General features: G+C 42.7%; 2 protein-coding genes across 7 annotated transcripts in view; one reads left to right on the top strand and one right to left on the bottom strand.

Moving 5' to 3' along the window:
* Positions 1–11,326, bottom strand: part of POLK (DNA polymerase kappa) — an 85,500-nt gene extending 74,174 nt beyond the window's left edge. For all 3 annotated transcript variants that reach the window (XM_010588219.3, XM_003408102.4, XM_064273210.1), the window contains exon 1: positions 10,965–11,326. The gene's annotated coding sequence lies outside the window, so the exon portion shown is untranslated. The remainder of the gene's footprint in view (positions 1–10,964) is intronic.
* Positions 10,889–13,294, top strand: part of CERT1 (ceramide transporter 1) — a 160,145-nt gene continuing 157,739 nt past the window's right edge. For 2 of the 4 annotated variants that reach the window (XM_064273233.1, XM_064273221.1), the window contains exon 1: positions 11,546–11,760. In XM_064273233.1, coding sequence (XP_064129303.1) covers positions 11,665–11,760 — 96 coding nt within the window. In that variant the 5' untranslated portion in view covers positions 11,546–11,664. Of the gene's footprint in view, positions 11,120–11,360; positions 11,761–13,294 lie in introns of those variants that run through there. The other 2 variants (XM_064273231.1, XM_064273224.1) reach the window with 2 other exon arrangements.

The raw sequence follows: 13,294 nt of genomic DNA, 5'->3' as shown, positions 1-13,294 counted from the left end.
TATATTGCATTTTTTTATAGCACTTCCATCAGTATCATCATTTAGCAGGTGTTAATAAATAAATAAATGCCTTAAATGAGGATGAGGATAAACTATATTTTTATAAACTGTGTCACCATAACAACATGTACATTCTATAACAATATTTTTCAGCTTACTTGACTAAGAGGAGGAGGATCTGAAATTACAGTAAAAGTGAAACAATGAAAGGAATGGGGACAAAAACAGGAAGCAAATACATTTACAAATAACTATCATATTTTATCATATAGTACTAGCAACATCTAAAAATGCCACATTGCTTCAGATAGTAATATTTTAAAATACTGATAACAAAAGAATTTCTCAGTGTTACAAGAAAAAAGGTTAAAAGCTAGAGACCCAAAAGCTTGGGGTGGGGGAGGAACTCCCGAGAGAAAATGTGTGCATGTAAAGTAGACACTAACATCGCTGTTCGTCTGCTATAAATGTACAGTATTATTTTTTAGACTAAAGGATTATATACTGTTATACTGAAACCTATGAAATACCATCTGACAATTTTTATTCACAAAAATCAAACATGTAAATAAAAGAAAATGGAATGTATTTTCCACTGCATTCAATAATAAGTAAAATTATTTTTCATGGAAATATGCCTGACTTGGTTTTTCTCTGCACATGAAGAAACAAGATAAAAGGGTAGTCTACAGGCCCTCTGAAATTGTTTCTGAAACCACTGTCTTATTACTGATAGTCAGAACTTTTTATGGGATATGACATATTACTAAGTAGCTGTATGAAGTACAATTAATAAATGAGTGCCCACCCTCCACTTGCCCTAAACCAAAAAAGAAAACATAGTTGTCCTTGGAGTTAATTGGTAAACATCAACACATAAGGGAATCTAAGATATACAGTATTTTTACACAAGCAGCACATCCATGTAAACAAGGCATACGTATATATAATGCGCAGAAATGATGACATCACGTAAGAAGTTCTGGCATAGAGCTCCCATGCATATAACCACGCCATGTCTCCTAATGTTTCCAGAAGTGAATTTCGGCCTCATTCAAGAATCCAAAATGTTACTTTTGATCATATTTGTACCATAGAAGTATATGCTATGGTCATGAAGTCATGGATTGAGTTTGGTAGTAGGCCAGCGATCAGAAAACAAACAACTGAAACTCTGCATTTGCTCTGGGGCAGTTCCCTGCAGGGTCTGAGAGCAGTGGAGTTCCTTGTAGCCAATCTGCGCACAGGTATGTCACACTAGAGACAGGTGCAGGGTCAGGGGAAGAAGGGCTGTGTGCTGAGCTGCCACAGCCTGAGCGAGCACACACAGGTCCCACGGTGCCAGTACCACTTGAAGCTGGGCGGCAGTTCGGTGGGTGCAGGCAACACTGCCTTGGCCCCACAGGTCCCCTGGGTGGCCAGTTGGACCTCTCTTGTCCAAGCAAGGCACCCCTCTGCACCCATGGCTCTCATGCCTGCCCAACAGTGTCTGCATGGGTCTGAGATTCAAATGGCCTGAGTGCACGGTGGGGTGAAGGGCATGCAGCAGTGGCGTGGACCTCGCCTGCTTGAGTGGCCTCCTGCTGTGGTCTGCAGAGCCATGCACCCCTTGGGCTGGGGCCAGCTGTCCTGGCAAGGGCTTTTTCCTGGACAGAAAAACTGATTTGTCCCAGCATTGGAGAAAGCAGTTTGCAAAACAGGGAAGGAATCCTGCTGGGAGAGGGGTTTCTTTAGAAACTGGAGGGTTAGGTTGGTTAGGGTCTGCTGCTAGGAACCAAACCTCCAAAGAACAGGCACCAAGATGAAGGCTTAACGCTAAATCAGCTGGACAGAAAAAAAAAATGCAACATGTAAAAAAATATTGGTATAGCACATTTATGAAAATAACATGCAGAGATTGCACAGTACAAGTAAAAGTGTATAATGCGCATGTTATTTGTGTAAAAATACGGTATATACAAAGTCACCTCAAGGATCAGGGCAACAGAAAAAAACATGGTCACAAACAGAAAAAGGAGAATAAGGTAAATATCGGCAATACCTACTTATATATACATCTCCGCATAGGGTCGCTATGAGTCAGAATCAATTTGATGGCAGCAGGTTTGGTTTTCTTGGGGTTGGTAACAGGGATGTAACCTAGTTTAATGCTACTAACCATTTAGATGTCCTTTGAGGACTAAGGTGTACCTGGTCCAAGCCATGGTATTTTCAATTGCCTCACATACATGCAAAAGCTGGACAATTGAATACAGAAGATCAAAGAATGGATCCATTTGAACTATGGTGTTTGCAAAGAATATCAAACAGACCATGGACTGCCAAAAGAACGAACACTCTGTCTTGAAAGAAGTACAGTTAGAATGCTCATTAGAGGCAAGGATGGTGAGACTTCATCTCACATACTTTGGACATGTTATCAGGAGGGACCAGGCCTTGGAGAAAGACATCATGCTTGATAAAGTAGAGGGTCAGTGAAAACAAGGAAGACCCTCAACAACATGGATTGACACAGTGACTGCAAATGATGGGTTCGAGCATAACAACGATTGTGAGGATGGTGCAGGATTGGGCACTGTTTCCTTCTGCTGTACACAGGGTTATGAGTCAAAACGTACTCGATGGCACCTAACCGTTTAGAATCATACAATTAATTCCCCTTACCTTGAGTCCATGCTAATTAACCAGTTTTCTATTTATAATACAGTTTCCTCTATAGTTTTTCTTCTTTCCATAACATTTGTAGGAAAATGTATTTAGAGATGTATTTTGAGTTCTTAGGTACATCTCTTTTACCTTTAAAATCATGGCTTGGAGCAGGAGGGTCACTGTTAGGGTTGAATAAGTTTTTCATTGTTCAAATGGCCAAGTGAGAAAATGGGGGTGGGGGGTAGAAATAGGCTTTCTTTCTCTATTCCTATTAGCCTTAAGGGGAAGGCAGGAAGGTTACAAAGGTCCCAATATAGCTTGTTTTGCTCTCTGCCTCTATTTCTCACTTACCTCTTCCTCTGCTTTTCGCATCACTTTTGTCAATGATTGCTATGAGGTAGATATAGGGGGAATAAACCAACCAAAAAACCCGTTGCCGTTGAGTCAAATTCCAACTCATACTGACCCTATAGGACAGAGTAGAACTGTCCCATAGGGTTTCCAAGGACTGCCTGGTGAATTCGAACTCCCGAACTCTTGCTTAGCAGCCGTAGCTCTTAACCACTACACCACCAGGGTTTCCAGAGGGGGAATAGAAGAGGGAAAATAGTAACAAACAATAGTAATATACAACAAACATAAACAATAGTAATGCAGGGGAAGGAGTGAAATGAAGGGTAAGAAAATAGTACCAGCATACACAGGAAGGAGAGAGGAATTTTGCAGCTGTCTGACTATGGGGACAATTCATGTGTAAAGAATGCACATAAATTCACCAGAGATAAATCACAAGGTTGTTTTTATTCATTTAAATTTTATGAATGACTTCGCCATTTTTGTTGGTAACTGGTTGTTATGGATTGAATTGTGCCCCCCAAAATGTGTGTCAACTTGGCTAGGCCATGATTTCCAGTAGTGTGTGGTTGTCCTCCATTTTGTGATCTGATGTAATTTTCCTGTGTGTTGTAAATCCTAACGTCTATGAAGTTAATGAGGCAGGACTAGAGGCAGTTATATTAACGAGGCAGGACACAATCTACAGGATTAGGTTGTATCTTGAGTCAATCTCTTTTGAAATATAAAAGAGAGAAGCAGGCAGAGAGGAGAGGGACCTCCTACGACCAAGAAAGAAGAGGTGGGAGTGGAGCACGTCCTTTGGACACGGGGCCCCTGAGCTGAGAAACTCCTTGACCCAGGGGAACAATGATGCCAAGTTCTTTCCTCAGAGCCAACAGAGAGAGAAAGCCTTCCCTTGTAGCTGGCACCCTTAATTCGGACTTCTAGCCTCCTAAGCTTCTAGAGAATAAATTTGTTTGTTAAACCCACCCACTTGTGCTATTTCTGTTATAGCAGCACTAGATAACCAAGACCCTGGCAAAGTTTGTTTTACCATTTAAAAAACTTGATGAATCCACTAAAGTTCATTTATAAACTCATATACTTTGCTTGTTTACACTGGATGTGAATATATCTGTTAAGGTCTAACTGAAAACCGTTTGGAAGCTATGCATGCCAGATGTTGATTATAGTTAAGTAAGATACAGTCATTGTTTTTCTCTAACACAAAAGATACATAGGGGAGCAAGCCCTTCAACAGGCCTATATTCACTTTACACATTTTTGTACACCCTTTTTGCGAATACACCTGCAAAGATATTTTACAGTAATACTGTATGATGTCACAAAATATGCATACATGCAAGTTTCTTGCAGCTACTTATGTTTCTGAAACTAATGTTTCCATTAAACACCATGGCTTGGGTCAGACGCATCGTAGTCTTCAAACTGACATCCTTGCTTTTCAACACTTTAAATAAGTTTTTTTTTTTTTGCAGCCGATTTTCCCAATGCATCTTTTGATTTCCTGACTGCTGTTTCCATGTGTGTTGTGAACCCAAGTAAAATAAAATCCTTGAAAACCTCAGTCTCCTCCCATTTATCATTATGTTGCTTATTGGTCCATTTGTGAGGATTTCTGTTTTCTTTATGCTGAGATATAATCCACACTGAAGACTGTGGTCTTTGATTTTCATAAGTGCTTCAAGTCCTCTTCACTTTCAGTAAGCAAGGCTGATTCATCTGCATATCGCAGGTTGCCAATGAATCTTCCTCCAATTCTGATGCCACATTCTTCTTCATATAGTCCAGCTTCTTGGATTTTTGCTCAGCACACACATTGAATATGTACGGTAAAAGGATACAACCTGACACACTCTTTTCTTGACTTTAAACCATGCAGTATTCCCTTGTTCTGTTCGAACGACTGCCTCCTGGTCTATGTACAGGTTCCTCATGAACACAATTAAATGTTCTAGAATTCCTCATCTTCCCAATGTTATTTATAATTTGTTACCCACACAGTCGAATGCCTTTGTATAGTCAATAAAACACAGGTAAACATCTTTCTGGTATTCTCTGTTTTCAGCCATGATCTATCTGACATCAACAATGATACCCCTTGTTCCATGTCCTCTTCGGAATTCAGCTTGAATTTCTAGCAGTTCCGTGTCGACATACTGCTGCAACCGCTTTTGAATGATCTTCAGCAAAGTTCTACTTGTGTGTGATATTAATGATACCGTTCAATAATTTCCACGTTGCGTTGGACTACCTTTCTTTGGAACAGGTACAAATATGGGTCTTTTCTAGTTGGTTGATCAGGTAGCTATCTTCCAAACTTCTTGGCATAGATGAGCGAGCACCTCCAGTGTTGCATCCATTTGTTGTAACATCTCAATTGGTATTCCGTCAATTCCTGGAGCCTTGTTTTTCACCAATGCCTTCAGTGCAGCTTGGACTTCTTCCTTTAGTACCATCAGTTCTTGACTACATGCTACCTCATGGCTGAACGTCGACCAATTCTTTTTGGTATAGTGACTATGTGTATTTGTTCCTTCTTCTTTGATGTTTCTTGTGTCATTTAATATTTTCCCTGTAGAATCCTTCAATATTGCAACTCAAGGCTTGAATTTTTTCTTCGGTTCTTCAGCCTGAGAAATACCGAGCACATTCTCCCCTTTTGGTTTTCCATCTCCAGGTCTTTGCACATGTTGTTATAATACTTTACTTTGTCGTCTTGAACTACCCTTTAAAATCTTCTGTTCAGCTCTTTTACTTCATTTCTTCCCTTACTTTTAGCTACTTAATGTTCAAGAGCAACTTTCAGAGTCTCTTCTGATATCCATTTTAATCTTTTCTTTCTTTGCTGTCTTTTTAATGACCTCTTGCTTTCATCATGTATGATGTCCTTAATGTTATTCTACAACTCGTCTGGTCTTCAGTCATCAGTGTTCAATGTGTCAGATCTCTTCTTGAGATGGTCTCTAAATTCAGGCGGGATATACTCAAGGTCATACTTTGGCTCTCGTGGACTTGTTCTAATTTTCTTCAGCTTCAACTTGAACTTGCATATGAGCAATTGATGATCTGTTCCACAGTCTGCCCCTGGGCTTGTACTGACTGATGATACTGAGCTTTTCCATCATATCATTCCACAAGTGTAGTCAATTTGATTCCTGTGTATTTTAGCTGGTGAGGTCTATGTGTATAGTCCTGTTTATGTTGTTGAAAAAAGGTATATGGAATGAAGAAGTCACTGGTCTCGCAAAATTCTATCATGGAATCTCCAGTGTCATTTCTATCACCAAGGCCATATTTTCCAACTACCAACCCTTCTTTGTTTCCAACTTTCAAAGTCCAATCACCAGTAATTATCAATGAGTCTTGATTGCATGCCTGATCAATTTCAGATGGCAGAAATTGGTAAAAATATACAATTTCTTCATCTTTAGCCTTAGTGGTTGGTGCATAAATTTGAATAGCAGTTGTATTAATTGGTCTTCCTTGTAGATATATGGATATTATCCTGTCACTGACAGCGCTCTACTTCAGGATAGATCTTGAAATGTTCTTTATGATGATGAATGTAATGCCATTCCTCTTCAATTTGTCATTCCCAGTGTTAGGGACTGAATTGTATCCCCCAAAATATCCGTCAACTTGGCTAGGTCATGAGTCTCAGTATTGTATGACTGATTGTCATCTGATGTGATTTTCCTGTGTGTTGTAAATCCTATCCCTATGATGTAATGATATGGACTAGCGGCAGTTATACTGGTGAGATCTACAAGATTAGATAGCGTCTTAAGCCAATCTCTTCTGAGATATAAAAGAGAGAAACAAGAAGAGAGACAGGAGGACCTCATACCACCAAGAAAGCAGCGCCAGGAGCAGAGCACTTCCTTTGGACCTGAGGTTCCTGTGCTTAGGTATTCCCAGGCCAAGGGAAGACTGATGACAAGGGCCTTAATCCACAGCCAACAGAGACAGAAAGCCTTCCCTTGAAGCTGGAGCCCTGAATTCGTACTTCTAGCCTACCGGTTTGTGAGAGAATAAACTTCTCTTTGTTAAAGCCATCCACTTGTGGTATTTCTGTTATAGCAGCCCTAGATGACCAAGACACCCAGCATAGCAGACCATAAGTTTTTCTGATTCAAAATGGCCAATACCAGTCCATTTCAGCTCTCTGGTATACTGACCTACAGAATACATTATTTATTCATACAATTCTTCCCACTTTTGCAGGTATTCTGAAACAGAGAAAAGGGCATGATCTTTTAAATCAGAGAGAGAGACCTAGGTTCAAATCCTAACTCTGCCACTTAGCTGTATGATATTTGGCAAGTGTATCCTCTCTAAGCTTCAGTTTAGTTATCCTTAAAATGGGAATAATGTTCACTTTACATAATTTCTAAGAAATAAGTTGGATAAAAATAAGTCAGATAAAGTATCTGAATAGTACTAAGACTTAACATTGTAAAGATGTCATTTCTTCACAAATTAAGTGTATTCTCAATCCAAATATCCATAAAATTTTTTCATGCAGTTTGACAAGCTGTTCTAAAATTCTAAATTTCAAAATTCTAAAATAAAACCAAAAACCAAACCTGTTGCCATTGAGTCGATTCTGACTCATTGTGACCCTATACCCACAAAACCCACTGCCGTCAAGCCAATTCCTACTAACAACAATGACCCTGTAGGACAGAGTAAAACTGTCCCCAGAGTTTCCAAGGCTGTAATTTTTATGGAAGCAGATTGCCACACCTTCCCTCAAGCTGCTGGTGGGTTCAAACGACCAACCTTTCAGTTAGCAGCTAAGTGCTTAACCACTGCTCCACCAGAGCTTCTCTCGTATTAGCATGTTGTTGTTGTGCACCGTTGAGTTGATTCCAACTAATAGTGACCCTACAAGACAGTGCAGAACTGCTCCATAGGGTTTCTGAGGAGCTGCTGGTAGATTCCAACTGCCGACCTTTTGGTTAGCAGCCTGAGCTCTTAACCACTTTGGCACCAGAGCTCCATAGATATACACAAATACATTAATGAAAAAGAATGGAGTCCAGAAACAGACTTAAGGGGTATATGGGGTTTTGTATATCATAAAGGTAGAAAGGTATGTATATACTATACAAGCAAGTATTGGGTCAAGTGGTCATCTCTAATAAAAAACTAAATTCCTACCTCATTCCGTATACACATACACACACACCTCAGATGGATTCAAGTTCTACAAAAAATTACTAAAAGAAAATATACACCATCTATAAGTGGGTTGCAAAAGGCCCTACCAAAAAACCAAACCAAACCCACTGCCATCTAGTCGATTCCAACTCATAGCGACCCTATACGACAGAGTACAACTGCCCCATAGAGTTTCCAAGGAGCACCTGGCAGATTTGAACTGCCGACCTCTTGGTTAGCAGCCGTAGCACTTAACCCCTACGCCACCAGGGTTTCCAAAAGGCCCTAAGTAAGAGAAAACTCAGAAGCTATCACTCCCACCAGAGAATAAAGAAAGTTCATATATTTTATTTTTGTATTGCAGTTTCTCCCCATGAACAGTAATGAAGTGAATCTCAACCTTTAATGTTGCACTCTAATCACTATGCAAACATCTTTTCTGCACTTAAATCAAAAAAATTTTTTTATAAGTATAAAGGAACAATGTGGCCAGAACCTATTTAAAAAGACAATTTCCCTCATATTAATTCATATACAATGAAGCAATTTCCTGAGTGAAGGAGCACCTTAATGATCTAAGTGCTGGTGGTTTACAACCACATACGATTAACCTAAAAATGCATAAAATGCCATCTTATAGAAGCTCAATTTAAAAACTGTAAGAATGGCTTGGGGGCAGTATCTGATTTCCTCCAACCACACAAAGAGTAAGGGAAACCAAGAGCAACAGCCCAAGGCTGATTCCTATACGGTGGAGGTCAGATCCACCTCTTCTCTCTGCCCTCTCCACCAATTCTGATACCAACTGTCCCTCCCACGGCACTCTCTCTACTGGGTTTCATAATTCTTTGCAATAGCCACACAGAACTCACAGACCACACTCACAATTATGGGGTACATTAGGGAAGTAACAGTTATAATTCAGGCTCAAGAACACTCAGGATACAGTTCTTCCATCAGGATAGCCTCTCCTCAGCTGTGCTCACAGGCATGTCTCTCCCAGGTCCTCAGTCTCCGCCCAAAGGCACTCAGCTTTCTGTCTCTGTGGGCTAGGAAGCCCACCGTGCCATCTCCTGCTGCTGGATCTATGCTTCTGGGTCTCTTCTGCTGGACTTGCCTTCCTTGGTCATGGTAGGCTCCTCCTCTCTGCTCTGGAACTGGCTCTCTTTTAAGGCAAAACTGACCAATCCTCTTGGCTTAGGCTATCACACAGTCCTGCCCAATTACCTGGGTGGGAGTTACAAGACTATGGCTAGAAAGGCCACACAAAAATAATCAATCCGTAATCAATTGCACTGTAAAAACAAATTCACACTATGCTTTCATGATTTTAAACTGTATTATAAAGTGGATTTCTCAATAATTCATAATCATTTACTAAAGTTCAATGACATTTTAAAACCTAGAGCTTGAAAGAATCAGAAATACAAAGTCTATATTACGTAATCGGAAGGCAAAGTAAAATTTACAGCATTCAACACTTTTGGCCTTCATTTGTAATTCATTAAGGAAGAAAATTGTGCTAAATGGCTTTTTTTTGGAGGGGGATGATAACTTCGGGATTATGTTTTACTATGTTGACAACGGATTTTTAAAAGCTTTCTCTTAAGGTTATTCATCCCAATGGCTTTCAGTTATACATTGTCAATTGATTTCACATAATGGGAAAACTATTTGTAAATGGTTACAGCAGATTCAGCATCTATAAGTGGAATGGAAGATATCAAAGGTACTTCTCTGAGACACTTCCCATCATTCCTTTTTTTTCTTCCAGATGTCATTTTCCTCTGCCTCACCACATCCCCACCAGTTATTTCAGGCCACAGTGCCTTTTCCCCAGACTCAAAATTTCACTCCTATTCCTCCCGTCCCTGCAGTAATCAGGTAGGTATTTTTTTTTAAAGTTTAGTAAGGAATTTTATTGTTGGCAACAATCAGGAAATTGACAAGATGGAAAAGTAGTAAAGGCAATAACTGAGGCTAAAAATGCAAAGGTTTCACAAGTTATCTTTATATTCAAAAGGACTAGTCAGGATCTGTTAGATCTGCTATGGGTCTTTCCACTAATTCTAGTCTTGAGACAAAACCAGTCTCCCATTGCCTAAGCCACTTATTCAAGAAGACAACTGTACTTTGGTCTTTTACGGAAAAAGTTTCTATTTCAATCATTCCTACCTTCCAGGGAACGCCAAATCGGCAGCGATGGTTAAACTGTGTCTCAGAAAGACAGTAATTTACAATTCAGAACACTTCAGATTACTATCTCACATTCTTAAAAATTCTTCTAACGTGACGCATTCTCTGACAACCTCAAACTTTCTAAAAACACTAGAGAGCTAAAAAAATGCTTAGTGCTGCTCTCGTGATAAGGGGCTGAGGACATTCTTCAAAAGCGGAAAAGGTGAAGCGTTAAGTCTGACATCTGAAGAGAGAGAGAGAAAACCTTCCAAATTTGCAGTGGTGGCCTGGCGGAAAGAAAACATCCTTTGTCACTACAGAGATAGCAAACCCTCGTCCTGTGGACAGCTAAGGTGCGAGCGTCCGGTACATCCCGCCCAGGCAAGAGGCAAGATGCTACCGGCTTTCGGAAAGCAGTCACACGCTGCAGGCCCAGAAACCTCAGTGGCGAAATCTCACATCCGGGCTCGCAACCCCGGCGCGTTCGTCACAAACACACTAGGTAGAAATAGAAGAGAGGCCGAAAGGACGGGTCACACAGCTTTGGTACGCGAAGCCCACCCAGTGCTTGACCGTCCCCAGGACGACAAGCCCCACTCCCGCGAAACACTCACCGGCTGCCTCAAGCTCACGACTACAACTCCCAGGAGGCTGCGCGGCTAAGGAGCAGAGTCCCTCCCAGCATGCAGCACGGCAGTGCCCCTGTCCCTCCCTCTTTTTTCTCCACCCCACCTACTTTTCTACCCGTCGTCGCTCGGGAGAGCCAGAGGTAAGGTGTGGGAGGTGGACCTTACGCCCTCGGCGTGCAGCGTCAGACTTTGGGAGGGGGACAGGGAGGGGAGCGGAGAGAGAATGGGAGGACGAAGGGGAGGGGAAAAGGGAGGGGAGGGTAAATAGTGGGCCAGGCAGGAAAATGGCGACCGTAGCAGAGGTGTGAGTGGATCCGGGTCTCCGTAGCTGGCTTTTTCTCTTCCTCCCTCTTTCCTTCCCTGTTTAAGACTGGCATCCAGGGGATCGAGTTCAGGTGGCGGCACCGGGCGCAACGCAGGGGTCACGGCGACGGCGGCGACGGCTGACGGCTGGAAGAGCAGGCTTCCTTCGCCGCTCGTCCTCCTTCCCCGGTCCGCTCGGTGTCAGGCGCGGCGGCGGCGGCGACGCGGCGGGCGGACTTCGTCCTTACTCCTGCTCCCCCCCGCGTCCGAGCGGGCACTCTTCCCTTCGCCATCCCCCGACCCTTCACCCCGGGGACTGGGTGCCTCCCCCGACGCACCTCAGGGAGCGGAGGCCAGTCTCTTGGTTGGCTGTCGCGCCTCCATGTCGGATAACCAGAGCTGGAACTCGTCGGGCTCAGAGGAGGATCCGGAGACGGAGTCCGGGCCGCCTGTGGAGCGCTGCGGGGTCCTTAGCAAGGTGAGCAACCCGCGGGGCCGGGAGACCGCAGCCCGGACTCACTTGCTGCGAGGCAAGCCGCTGAGGGCTTGGGGTGCGGCTGGCCCGGCGGCACGGACCGTCCCGGGGCGGGGGCTGCGGAATGTGTCGGTGTGGGGGGCTGAGTCCTGCCGCAGGAGTGCCCGCGGCAGGGGTGTGGTGGGGGCTGCGAGGGACTGTCCTTCCTGGCTATCTAGAGGCTCAGCGGCGAACTGGGGGACCCGTGTGCAAGCCAGAGCTCCAATTTGGGAGGCGGGATGCGCAACATGACTCGGAACCTAGGGCGGCAGCTGCCCCGGGTGGAGGAATCCGAGTTGGACAACGGTGACGTTAGAACAGCTCGGCACGGGGGCGGTGTAATTAGGACTCCCCCGAACGAGTTTAGTCTGGAGATGCTGAGCAGAGTCGGGTTGGGGGCTCTGCGGACGCGGCTGTGTAGGCAGATGCCGGAGTAACTCGGCTTAGTGCTGAAATCTGAGGTGGTAGGCAAGATATGCCCCGTTAGATGTAAAAGATATGAATGAGGAGGACTTCTATACTGTTCTTCCCTAGCCCGGTACCCTTGTCCTGGAAAAAAAAAGGAAAGCACTGTTTAATTGACACGGGATAGTACCAAAAAAAAAAAAAAATTATAATGGAGACCGACCTTTGGCCCAGGAAGAAGAGAATTATTAATAAAATATTCTTGTAGGCAGGGTTCCGGGGTAAGGAAGACACTCTTAACTTTGCTGTATTTTTTTTAATCCCCTTTTCAAAATTTTAGAAAAGTAGATAATCATTTTTAGGACTATAAGGCTATTAATGAGTTAAAATGGATGAGGCCCTTTTTAAGAGAGAAAGTGTGTGATTTTTTGATAGTACCTTTTTTTTTTTTTAAGTGTTTGCTATGGGAAGATTCACGTAGCCTTTTCTACTTCCTTCTTCCTTCCTGTTAAACTTCTAGAAATGACTGGAGCTTGCAGTTAACTTGCAGAGAAGGGGAGCTGGGGCCAGTCCCTTAACAATCTGATCATATGGTACTAGGTCATGTGCAGCCACTGACTATTAAGAAATCCCTCTGCTTCCAGTATTCATACTTGGCTAAGCATTCGGACCTCATTTATGGAATGTTTCATATTAGGCTATTAGAATGTCTTTAGAAGGCTGGTGAGAAAGGGCCTCGGAAAGGAATGTAAGAGCAAAATCTTGCAAGTGTTAACTTATTTGTCCAGCAGAAAATTATGCTGTGTGTTGGTACTGTGATCATTCTTGAAATTCAAGTGAAAGGTTTTCAGTAAAGTGAAGCTCCCCAGGGTTTCTTTAGATTAAACATATCTTGTAACTAAGGAATCTGTATTGAACACAGTGCATAATAGGTACCTGTATACATTTTCAGGTGGGAGTAGTTATGAAATGGGTTCTTTGCTTCTAAATGGTTCTGGCCATTTCATCACTTTTTCTCATTATGTGAGAAACACACTGCCGTATTAGTGCTGTGGTGGTGTTAAGTATTTTACAAAACAAGTTGTACTTTTGA

This window comes from Loxodonta africana, chromosome 2 (assembly GCF_030014295.1).
Source record: "Loxodonta africana isolate mLoxAfr1 chromosome 2, mLoxAfr1.hap2, whole genome shotgun sequence".
NCBI lineage: Eukaryota > Metazoa > Chordata > Mammalia > Proboscidea > Elephantidae > Loxodonta > Loxodonta africana.
Note: the sequence above shows the minus strand (reverse complement) of the source record. Positions and strands in the feature narration are given on the sequence as shown.